Below are 11913 nucleotides of genomic sequence, written 5' to 3'. Positions count from 1 at the left end.
AGCCTGGTGACAGACGGACGGACAGACGGACGGACAGAGGATCGAAAACAATAGGGTCCCGTTTTACCCTTTGTGTACGGAACCCTAAAAAGAAGTCCATACGTAACCACAATAAAATGCGCCTGCGCAACTCATGGCCGTGTCAAGGTCGAAAGCGGTAACTTGGATTTTTTCGAGTTCGTTTCTCCATTTGCGTGCGGTTGGCACTTTTGCTCTTATTTCCCGGTTCCGGTAGTTACACTCACAAATAACTAGTTCCTAAGGATATCTTAATGGTTAATTGTAACGCAATTGCTGAACGGAATTCTTTAAGTGTTCTTTATGGTCATTGAGATCAGCTCTAATTACTAGAGTTGTAACTAGTGGACTAAGTGGAAAGTTAAGATTGAGTTACCTTATTGTCGTATTCAGAAAGGGATAGTTTACTTTGTGATTCTGGTTATCCATCGATAAATGTCTCAAACGGAAAACTGCGCCACGTAGGTATCACTTCGTATAAACCGCATCCAAATTGGTTTTGTCATTTAAGAGCTAAGGTTCCACAGACAGACACAGGTAGACAACGGCCAAACTCATAACACCCCTCTATTTGCGTAGTATGCGTCTGCGGGTATTTAAAATTAACAACGTACCGTAATTCTTACCGAGTAAATATAAAGTTATTAAAGTTACAATATCGACTGTCTGACTTTGATACAAACATAAAATGAACCTAAATGCGTGTCTCGATTATTAATATCGAATTGTTTGCTTATTGACCGAAATGGACAAAGTCAGCTTTGTTTATTTTTGATTGATTAATAAATATTATCTGAGTCTTAAAACAGCTGTTCAGTAATAGCTTGACCACGATAAATACAATTCTAGGCTATAAAAATACATTATTGACAATTTGTTCTAGAGTTTTATTGCAAGCATCGCTGCAATTCGTAGGGCGAGGTTTTACTCTGATACTTGTTAGAAAGTTACAATTTTAGACTAGAGTTTTCGGACAAGAACCTGGGTACACTCAAGAACACAAGATTATTAATTTTAAAACTTGTATGTATTACCTATAGTTTAAATGTCAACTATGGTATGTAGAGAGGTAGTTAGGCTACAAGGCGTGGCAAAGCATCCAATATCTTTACTTTTGTCTTGATCTGTCATCTGCTTAAAATTAAACATGCTGTAGCTTTGCCTCTTTAGGCGGCCTTGCATTTACAACTGGCAAATAATCCAAAATTCATTCAACTGACCTTAAATAAAGATATAGTCTTTCCATAAAACACTACATTAATTCACAAAAGGCTAAAGTCCGTAACGATTAACGTCCATAGAACGAAGTGGCTGGCCAATGAATGTGGTGTTAGGACAGAGTGGCATTCCGTCATTAAGACATTGTGTTTATGTATGTACCCACATTTGCATAGTGAGACAATTTCAGTTACCGGCTCGTGTTAATTATTATCAGGCTGGCTATCAGGCTAATATCTAAATAGTAACTGTTTACAAGTACTGAGTTTATACGGCACATAAATTAGTTGAACTGCACCCTGCACTTCGTGGGTGTGGGCTTATTGTTGTTTGGTTTATACGCCTATTTATTGGCTTATTGATTCAAATTGCTGCTCCTAAAAGGATTAGCTTGTACCTAGTGTGTTGGAGTCACTAGGATTTTTAAGCACTTTGTATTAGGCAAGATCACGGAAAGATAAACGAACTGGACTACACAATTACGAGTAGGTGTACTGTCTATGTAGATGTTGACTTATCAAGCCAAACTCTATTTTTTTTGTAATGTTTAGGGACGGTATCTGATACGTTTTCATGGATTACTCATAAAGCGATCTTTACAAAACTACGTGTGTGTGGTGGAAAAAAGTCAAATTTTAATTTTGTGACTGTATTTATTTTATGTTCACTTTTTACAAAATACTTACATCTAAAATATTTAAGCAATGGCAAGTAGTTGTCGAGTCATAGAACTTATAGGAGGATATCTAACTAAGCTAAGAGATTTACAATTTTCATAGTTAACTTCAATTATTAAAATTACAAGAAATAAATAACTAAATATTTATAAATAGCGATATGTGTGAAATAAAGAAATAATTATATGGACAGTTCACGTTATATTAAAGCAATATATTTAGTCACATCATAGCCTTGCAAGCTCACAATACAAATAAATTAACACATTCAAAAATATCCTAAATTGTATAAATGTACAAGTCTTAATCATTTATTCGGTGGAAAGTCTAGCGTGGTGTACGTGGGCCGGGTGCGGGGGACGGGCGGGCGGCGCGGGCGGGGGTGCGTCTTACCCCCCTCTGAAGGGGTGGGGATAGAGGGCTCCCCCTCCTCGGGCAGGTAGGGAGCGCGGGGACTCAGCACTAGCGCCTTGTACGACGAATGCGAGTCCGCTATACTTCTCCCGTCGCCTTCATCTCTTCTTGACATCTCAGAGAAAGGTGACACGGACCGCTTTTCGATACCACTTGGTCCCGGAGTCTCTTCCTTCGGTTTGAGCTCATAAGCATTCTCTTCCTTTCTCTTTGGCTCAGTGTCTTTCTTGAATTTCGTCTGTCTTTCTATAATTTCTGCCGTGGTCAAGTCCGAGCCTTGCACGTCTGTTTCTAGAGGCGGTGCAGACAGCCATGGGCGTGAAGAGTTGGTGCCACACCAACGCTCTTCGTTCTCACTGGCATCGCCTAAGAGTCCTAATTTCTCCAAGTTTTGAAGAAGCAAATTCTCGCTTGAACTCGCTGCTCGCATTTCGGTCTTAGATTCTTCAGCCAGCAGCAACTCTGCTAATGGCGGCGCTAGACCTAAGCCAATATTCCTCTCATGGTAAACTTCAGAAATGGTGGGAGTCAGTTCTCCACTCATATGTCTGACTTGGGCCATGGAGTCGCGGCTACTCGTTCCCATTTTCGGTCTTGGGGCACGTTTCGAGGTTGAAGGTTGAGCTAACTGTTGCTCAGTCTTTTCTTCTTCAGACCTCCTCGGTTGCGCTGAAGCGAGGTCGTAGAAGGCATCGAGATATCTAGCGTGGGAGTGTTCCGGTCGTCTTCTTAGTACTGTATCGTGACCAGAGCTTTCCCAATCCGAGTCGTCACTTGGTGGTCTTCTCGTGTAGAGGGTTCGTATCTTGGTTTGGTGTGCGAGTGCTAGGGACACGTCTCTTGGGGGCGCTGAGGTAGGTGCAGGGGGAGCGGCGGGTGGGGAGGGAGTGAAGGCAGCGTCACTCTCGCCTCTATACCTCGGTGGGGGCGGGGCAGGGGGCGGGGCAGTACGGCCGTCTGGTTCGCCGCGACCTACTTCAGTTGAGGCAGTAGATCCTCTTACATACATAGTGAATGCTCCTCCACAGGAGCCTAGCGGTAATGGAGGTGGTGGTACTGATGATACGCTTTCCTCTGTGAACAAAATAAAAGACGTAAATATTAAAATGCTTTGCAGCTTTAACTTTGAAAGGTCTTTTCATAAAGGTGTTGTTTGTGTACTTACGTCGATGTTGTCTCGGAGGAGGTTCTCCATCGGAGTGCGGTTCTAGGTCGCCATCATCAATAGACGCTAGAGATTCAACGCTCGAGCTCGACTCCAAACTGAGGCTTCTTGGGGCTTCTTGTGTGTCTATAACAGAGTAAACTATAAGTATTTTGTGGGCCTTAATTTGTCAAGAAGCTTAATTTTATTCTCATTAATTTATTCCCATTCATGGTTTTAATTTATCAAGTAGTTAATTTTACTTCATTTTTTTGTTTCAAATAAGATTCTATGCATATGAGAAGTTTTCTTAGAGACTTACCGAACAGCGCGAGAAGTGCTTGTAGCACGAATTGTATGTGTCTCCTGTTGGCTGCTTTGCCGGTGCGTAGAGTTACTTCATCTTGGCCTACTTCAGCCAAGTCGAAGCCGAGGGATGCCAAAAGTTCGTGGCAGCCGTTCACTCGCCACAACCTAAGGTAACAGAACCTTTTGTAATTCTTACACTATGAAGTCTTCCTCTCTATATATTGAATACTTGAGGATGAAACACCGACAAATAGAAGATCGAAAAATGAGAAGAAGTTATGTCTGTAGCTTTCAATATGAAATCAATTTAGGAGGCAGTCTGATAGGAGGACTAACCTGACGTTAACAGCGACTTCAATGGTATCCGTATCAGAGTTTTTGACGGAGAACTGCGAGATGACGGAGCGGATCACACCAATTATGTCATCAGCAACGTCACCGTTCGAAATTAACTTCGATAATGCTTGTAAGGTAGTTGATGTTAAGCCTGTGAAGAAACTCAATTATTAGAAGGTAGAACTTAAATAGACAAAGATAATAAAATAATGTCTTTGAAACATACCAAGAAGTGCTTGCAAACTGGCAGAACACTGGGTCAGCCTCTCTTCAGGATCACTTTGAGGAAAGAACACACTCGACGGAATACCATTTGCTGCTGGTTCGAACCTAATAAAAAAACATTAAATATTTTACTTATTTATTATGGACAACAGTCGGGCTTTTTGGCTATTTCAATTTTGTTGGGCCAAATCAGGGTGTTCTTTTTGGAATTTTGGGTCTTACCTGAATCCAACGCTCATAAGCAGTTCTCTCCAGCCGCTAATGCTGCCAGCCTTGTTTTCGATACTCTTCTGTGTGGTGTACATGGCGTTCTTCTGTCCCCTCACTATTCTTTGTAGTGACTTCTCAACGAGGTGCAAACACACTCGGAGTGCGTCTCTGCAGATGAATGAAGTAGGTTATAGTTTATGTACCATAAGTCAGTGGTTAGAAATAAGGTAAATAATAAGGTGAGGTAATTACTTTTTAGAGATATAACTGTATTAGACAGAGCTAGTGCTACACAGATACTTTTTAATAAACTTTTTACAGAGAGGAAAATAACGGAAAAGGGGGTTCAAGGCAACAATAGATCACGCTTTTGAGGCTTACCCTCAAAAGGACGTTCTGGCATTTGCAAACCTCAGTCTCAAACGAGATATTTTCAATAGATTGCCGCAAAATTAAAAATGATGGTATCATGGTGTTAGGAGATGTTGCCTTACCTGCACTTATCAGGAGCTGCGAGTAGCTCACACAGCGCTTGTCCCATGAGCGCAACCTTATTGCTGAGTCGAACATTAGCCCCCACGAGCACAAGGCCCGACCAGTGTGCCGGGTGCGCGAAGTGCTTCGTGTGGCGCACTGTTTGCATCGCATCGCCAAGGGCCCTGAGGAAAAATATAGGTCGTTAATGTGTGGGTGAAAGAGAGCGAAAAGATTAACAATAGGAAAAACAAGAATAAAATAATTGCATTAGCTGCATGTAATAGAAAAGATCGCTTTGGTAACCTGACATCATGTACCAATTTTAAAATGGCCATGGTACTTTTAGCAGATTGGAAAATTGTTAACGAAACGGCGAATTGCCGCGTGGCATGGACGTGCCTTCTCGGAGAAGCCTCACGTCTTTGATCTTCTTACCTCAGTACTTTTATGATCATGATGAAAAAAAATATACTCACTTGGCAACACGACTGCCTTGAAGCAACGCCGAATACAGCGCTCTATACAGAATCTTGGTCGCAGTATCCTGTGGCGCGGGCCATAACGTCAGCAGTATGGCATGGGCTCCAGCCGCTAGGAGTGCACGACACAGGCGGGAGACACCTTCTCCGGCCAGGCTCACGTCTTCACTCTCCTCGGCTGTTGATCCTTGGAGAGCCGCACTTGATGGGGCACAGGATATCACCACCTGGTAACAAAAATATGTTGAAAATGATGTAAGAATGTTTGCCTGTTTGCTTTACATTTATAGGGAATCAACTAATGAGCTGTCAAGTACGATTCTTACCAATCGGGCAGTGATCTTCAGATTCATGATTTCTGATGCAGTAAGCATAAACTCTGACGCTGGTGGCAACTCTTCATTACTTGGCGGCAGCTCGGAATCTGTACAAAAAAAAAACACTATATTTAGATGTCCTCATAACAGGACGTCGTTATAAACATAATTTTCTGTGATATAGGTACTTACTTTCTTCTTCATTTTCCGTGGAAGTATCAGCAGCTCCACTACCAACACTTGTATTCAGTAATCGTTTTGCTTGTGAATCAACCTGAAAACAATCATCAATTTAATATCCGTCGAGAGGACAATGTATCCACAAGGTACAATACTAGACTCTTCGTTCTTCTTCGATAAAATTATATGATGCAAACTATAAATACATTTGTTTTACATGAGCGTTTGGAAACTTACCACTTCTCCTGGACTAAGAACGATAGCCGGTGTCTTCCAGCAGATGTGTGTGGCGAAGTGTATGCATTCGGCTTGTGTCAACTGCGATAGTACTGCTTCTTTTGATGCCTGGGAACAAAACACATTTGAATTAATTTTTGTACTTCGTTTATTGGCAATGCATCAGAGATCGAGACATATAACGGTTTCAATGACTTTCCATGCCTTTAGACTTTAGGGGAAATAACTGGGTCTCATCAGCAACGTTGCTAACACATCCTACTTATATTATAAATGTGAAAGTTTGTGAGAATGTACGGATGGATGTATGTTTGTTATTCAATCACACAAAAACGGCTGGACCGATTTGATTGAAATTTTGTATGTAGATAGGTGATACCCTGGATTAACACATAGGCTAGCTTTTTATCAACACACCACGCGGGCGAAGCCGCTGGCGAAAGCTAGTAATTTATATTTTTAGCAAGTTTTTGTATGCCGATGCGAAGATACATATACGCGAGACAATGTTTCTATTATCTTTTAATTTTAGGTATACAAGGGGCAGATAGAGCTAATGCTTCAATTACCTGATAATCAGTAAGCGGCGTAACCCTCAGCATGTCAGCGACTAGCTCGGCCTCCTTGAGCTGCGCGTGCGCGGCGGCCCAGCGCGAGCCGCCGACCCGCGGCGCCCCCACCACGAGGCAGCGCATGCCGGCTTCTGTGTTGTTCGCGGTACTGGCTGATGCTCCTGGTAAATGTTATATTAAAAGTACTGGTTTTATAGAGCTTAGGTATTTTGGAGGTCAGACAGGTGAGGCCTTCTTAGCTTCAAGTTACATGAAATGTTGTAGTGTAGTACGATAGCTACAAGTTGAATGTTTTTATTTGGTTCAGTAATTCATTTGTTCATGTGATTGTCATTTATTTGTTGTGCGATTAGAAAATATTATATCCGATTATTTCTACTAGTTGAAATAATTTTAACTAACGATTTTATTTCTGCTAAAATAAGATGTTTAAGGAATCAAATGGCTTACATGGATTTGTCAAGAAAGAGTATACATCGTGCAGATAGATGTATTAAATACTGTAATATTCAGTATTACGAATCAAACTTTTCCAAATTAACGAAGACATGTTACTTAGCAATTATAAAGAATTCTGTTTCTTACCATGATCATGATGCGGCCTAGCCCTCATATGGCGATGATGCCGTAGCGGGCGTAGCGCGGGCGCCGCCAACAAGGCGTAGCGCTCACACAGCGGCTCCCCGTCCCCTGCTACGAGCGTAGCGGGCCCGGAAGGCGTAGCGCTACGGAGCGCTCCCCAGGGACACGCGTAGAGTGCACCTTCTACGACTACGATGAGTTCTCTGCGACCGCCGCAGCCGCGACGACCGTGGGACGCTGTAGAAGAGAGACATTATGAGAATCGAAAGTCACTCTTCAAGCACGTGGAAGTAAAGCTACGAGTGAGGTAAAAAGACTTGCTGTAGCTCGGCCATACAAGAGATGATAATTTTTCATGGTCATAGTACAAATCTAAACACTAGGCCGATTGAAGCCTAATGACATCACGCTTTTGAAGCAAAGAAAAGTTAGAAAATATAACAGAGTGAATTAGAGAACGCAATATATGCTTACCATGGTTGTTATTGCAAGAGGCGGGCAGCAGATCTTCGAAGGGAGCTAGTAGCATCTGATACAGAGCGCTGAGGCAAGGTGGACCCTGCCATGATGGCTGCTTCTTACGTGGGACGTGGACGCTAGACCTATAGACAGAAAAGAACAAAAATTATATGAGATTGGACGAAAAACAAGTCATCAATGTAGATAACAAAATTGAAGATCTTTTAAGACCGTTTTGGAAAAAAGGCAAAATAAATAAACAGTGACTCTGTAAAATATGAAAAAGGAATAATGATTCAGTTACAAACCTGGTTGATCCCTGTAGACTGGCTACGGATCCAGCGACAGATCCTCCCACTGAGCCCACACTGAACAAAGAGCTTAAGGAATAGTTGGATGAGTTCAACAGATGATTGCGGGTCACCTGCAACAATACATATTTTCTACAATTTAGTTAAACCGAAATATGAAGAAGTTTAAAATACAATGTCCATTTTAACACTTAAAGTAAATAGATCAATGAAAATGTCTCACCATTCGCGCCAATCCGGTATTGGGTCTGTCATCAGGATCCCACTGATCTTCGTCAACTCTTCGCTCAGCATTCGCTTTCAACCAATTGGACCATTCACCGATGCAATGCTCCAACTTGCCAAGACCACTTACTGCAGAACAAATACATTTAATATTAGAACTATCTTTATTAAGCTTTCCTTTGAACTTTTAATAAAGAAGAATATGTAGGTATTTACCATTGCTTGGTTGAAGATCATCAGGACTGATATCTGGCAAGCTGTTGTCACTATCTTCGGCTTCTTCCAGGAGAGATACTTGGTGGAATCTTAGAATACCTTAGGGAGAAAAGAAATATTGTGGTTATACACACTTTCTTTACACAGCACTTAAGAAGAAATTGAAGTGGTGTAATTGTCTGCTTAAGCTTACCTTTGTGAGGTTGCAATAGCCACGCATAAAGCCTGCCAGCAGCAAGACTGTAGTACAATACGGGAGCCTTCTGTTTGTTCACAACTTCGAGAATTTGTTCCACACTAGACGGACTCCATGGTTCTGACCGTTCTTTGCCAGATTCTTCTGCGTTCCTGCATCAAGTACAATAAAGTATTAATATCATTATCATATTCACAGTAATTTAGACCGGAATCTTGGGAGTATTTGGGATCGAATATTACCTCTGTTGTGCATGAAGTTCAAGATTGGCTTGGTTTAGTGTTCCGGACAGTTTTTCTGTGACCGCGTCCAAAGATCGGCAACGTCCTCTCTCGGCGACTACCAAAGCTTCGGGGTGACGACCCAGTTCTGAAGACATCGAAGAGAGTAAGCCATTTTATTTTATGTGCAAGTAAAAAAAAAAAATGCTTATTTTAGGTACAAGTCTATCAGTTTTACATAGCCACTTATTTCAAAAATCTGTCTAAGAGCCGATAATTTAGTCACTTGTGATTTTGCAAGTTCTAAAACTTCTAGTTTTTCTTACCAACTAGTACTCTTTGCAGCGCATGTTGCGTGGAGGTGTACAGAGCAGCGATCTTCCTGTCTCTGTGTTTGTCACTACCCGATTCCAGCAGAGTGAGGGCAGCTTGAAGCTGTTCCTTTGCTTCTTCTAGTTCTCCTGATGCCCAGAGTGCGAAGCCGAGGCGGTGGCGAACTCGAGCCTATAACAATGGGAGATTTGTTTAATATTCGCTAAATTGTGTTTGTGTTTCTACGTGGTTAAAATAAACCAACTTATTTATACTGCCTTAAATGGTTATATAATTTTAGCATACTAGGCAATATTGGTAATGTCTATTTTCATCGACATCTTCTGTATCTAATGACGGGATTTTTAGCTTAATCCTGAGGCTTACCTTTAATTCTTACACCAAACTTTTAGGTACTGATCTCTATAGCCAGTAGGCACATAGATCTTAAATAATTTTAGATGATTCCTCACCTCCTCATCAGCATCAGCAAGTCCTTCAGTGGCCGCTAAAGCCTGTCGTAGATACGACACGGCACTGCCACACGCACCCATCGCCAGGTGAGCTCGTCCCAAGTCTGCTAGCGCTTGTGCACGACCTCGGGTATCTCCTGGAACAACAATCATGATATTTACGTAAATAATTTCAGTCTAGATACACAGTTGTAGTTGGTGACAGCAGATTTAAGATTGCCAATCTAAGTTATAAACAATTTTTTATTAATTTGATGTAAATGCATCCTTACTTGAACGCGCTATTCTCAGGAACCATTTGTCCCCGAGAGATAGATAATTTATTGAGGCTTCTTTACCTCTTGGTACTCGAAGTAAGTCCTGGTAGGCTAGAAAAATATTAGAGGTAGGTATTAAAGAATATATTTGGTACCTGCAGCAGTAGCATGTCGTAATCGTGACTCATGCCACCGAGCTGCTTCAGCGTGTGCACCCATAGACGCGTGCGCGGCTCCCAAACCACCGCAAGCACGGGCCTGGAATAAAATAAACTGGATTAGGGCAACTTCTTCTGATGAGTATCATTATGGAAAGTACAACTAAGAAGAAGACAAATGCAGCCCCAGCAACATCTTAATTTTTTTTTATTTACAAGTCCTTATACAAATAGGTAAACAGAAATTAAATATATGACTTGAAAAACCCTTGAAAATGTTATAGAAGAAAGCAAAGTGGGGGGATTTAATAAATCAGTAAGGACAAGAGAAGAGTAAAAGAATGATGGCAATAGAACTACGTACCTGAAGATGCGTCAGTCCAAGTCGGTGCGCGAGTTCGAGTTCCGCGCGGTGGTGTCTCACAGCGGCCGCGTGCTCGCCTAGCGCGTGCTGCGCCACGCCTAGCGCGTGACATGCTTCTGCTTCCATTATCTGGTTGTTTAGCTCCCTGGAGGTAAAATAAATCCATTAGAATATATAAACATATCTTTTTCATCGTCATAATTCTGTGTCAAATCTTTCTACTTAAGCACTCATTAGAGCAAGATCATTTTTGGGAAATCGGCCCTGCCAATTTGCAAGATTAAAGCGAGTTTGAAAGTGGAAAAAATAACAACAACAAAAACAAAAATATAACAAAAATAGCAAAGGTCGTCTCATTCTACTGAAAACAGAATCGAAACGATAAATATTTCAGCAAGCTGTTCAAAGAAAAGCTTGTAAAATATAGCAGATATTCATGAAGGCATTTGATGTTGAAGAATGATACTTACTTAGCAATATTTTTCTGGTGATCCAGACACAGGACAGCCTGTTCCAGGTTGTTGAGCGCTATGTGCAGAGCTCCCAGTTCCCCGTAGGCTTGGGCCTTCGCTTCTGGGGCGCCCAGTTCGTGTGACACTACCAGTCGCTTCTCTAGGCAGACCAGTGCTTGCTGTAGGCTGCCCACTGACCTGGAGCAAGAAATATTATTTTTTGAGTGAAGGCAATTAGAGCATGATTAGAAGTTAGGGTTTTATCTAATCAGGTATCAACTACAGCCCAATCAAATTTTGAACTGTCTCCACACGAATTCAGATGTTGGAAGCAATTTAGCTTTTAGCCTTTTCGCTCATTGCCCATGTATTGTATTTTTTGATTGCATCTTGACATTAAATATTAAATGGGTAAAGACCTCCTGTTTCTCACAACGTATACATAAAAAGTTGTCCAAGAGGTCATAAAATTATGTAGGTACAAATTATCACAAAAATATTCCTCTAATGTTACATACTTGTGGCTAAGTCCTAATCCTCTGTACGCTCGTTCCTGCTCTCTCTTATTGTCCAGTTTGAGGGCAGCTGCCAAATGCTGTTCATGATACTTGGCAGCTTCATCAGGATCTCCCAGTGCGTCGTAACAGTCCCCGAGTGAACCCAGGGCTCGCGCCTTGTCTAGCTGACACGTTGGGGTGTTCACGCGTTCTAGGATTGCTAGTTGCTGTGGAGGAAGAATAATAAATTACATTCTTAGTTGAAGATATACCATTAGTTTCAAAAAACGAATAGTAGATAGTAGTGCAAAAATCTGCACGCAAGTATATTTTATATAATAATGATTGGTGTGTTAATTTCTTCTGCTGTTAAATAT

The 11913-nt window shown here is 41.5% G+C and overlaps 1 protein-coding gene across 1 annotated transcript in view; it reads right to left on the bottom strand.

Annotated features, from left to right (window-relative positions):
• Window positions 1-1885: 1885 nt before the first annotated feature.
• The window catches only part of LOC110370808 (uncharacterized protein), a 68877-nt gene continuing 58849 nt past the window's right edge, over window positions 1886-11913 (bottom strand). The window contains exons 18-42 of the mRNA XM_064040498.1: window positions 11558-11763; window positions 11058-11237; window positions 10588-10732; window positions 10221-10323; window positions 9809-9945; window positions 9350-9527; window positions 9045-9171; window positions 8800-8954; window positions 8607-8705; window positions 8389-8519; window positions 8163-8278; window positions 7870-7997; window positions 7399-7632; window positions 6811-6974; window positions 6242-6349; window positions 6017-6098; window positions 5834-5931; window positions 5505-5734; window positions 5046-5210; window positions 4564-4719; window positions 4343-4446; window positions 4117-4267; window positions 3794-3945; window positions 3493-3618; window positions 1886-3401 (exon numbers count right to left, since the gene is read on the bottom strand). Coding sequence (XP_063896568.1) covers window positions 2221-3401; window positions 3493-3618; window positions 3794-3945; window positions 4117-4267; window positions 4343-4446; window positions 4564-4719; window positions 5046-5210; window positions 5505-5734; window positions 5834-5931; window positions 6017-6098; window positions 6242-6349; window positions 6811-6974; window positions 7399-7632; window positions 7870-7997; window positions 8163-8278; window positions 8389-8519; window positions 8607-8705; window positions 8800-8954; window positions 9045-9171; window positions 9350-9527; window positions 9809-9945; window positions 10221-10323; window positions 10588-10732; window positions 11058-11237; window positions 11558-11763 — 4656 coding nt within the window. The 3' untranslated portion in view covers window positions 1886-2220. The remainder of the gene's footprint in view (window positions 3402-3492; window positions 3619-3793; window positions 3946-4116; window positions 4268-4342; window positions 4447-4563; window positions 4720-5045; window positions 5211-5504; window positions 5735-5833; window positions 5932-6016; window positions 6099-6241; window positions 6350-6810; window positions 6975-7398; window positions 7633-7869; window positions 7998-8162; window positions 8279-8388; window positions 8520-8606; window positions 8706-8799; window positions 8955-9044; window positions 9172-9349; window positions 9528-9808; window positions 9946-10220; window positions 10324-10587; window positions 10733-11057; window positions 11238-11557; window positions 11764-11913) is intronic.

Source organism: Helicoverpa armigera, chromosome 22 (assembly GCF_030705265.1).
Source record: "Helicoverpa armigera isolate CAAS_96S chromosome 22, ASM3070526v1, whole genome shotgun sequence".
In the NCBI taxonomy this organism is placed as follows: domain Eukaryota; kingdom Metazoa; phylum Arthropoda; class Insecta; order Lepidoptera; family Noctuidae; genus Helicoverpa; species Helicoverpa armigera.
Note: the sequence above shows the minus strand (reverse complement) of the source record. Positions and strands in the feature narration are given on the sequence as shown.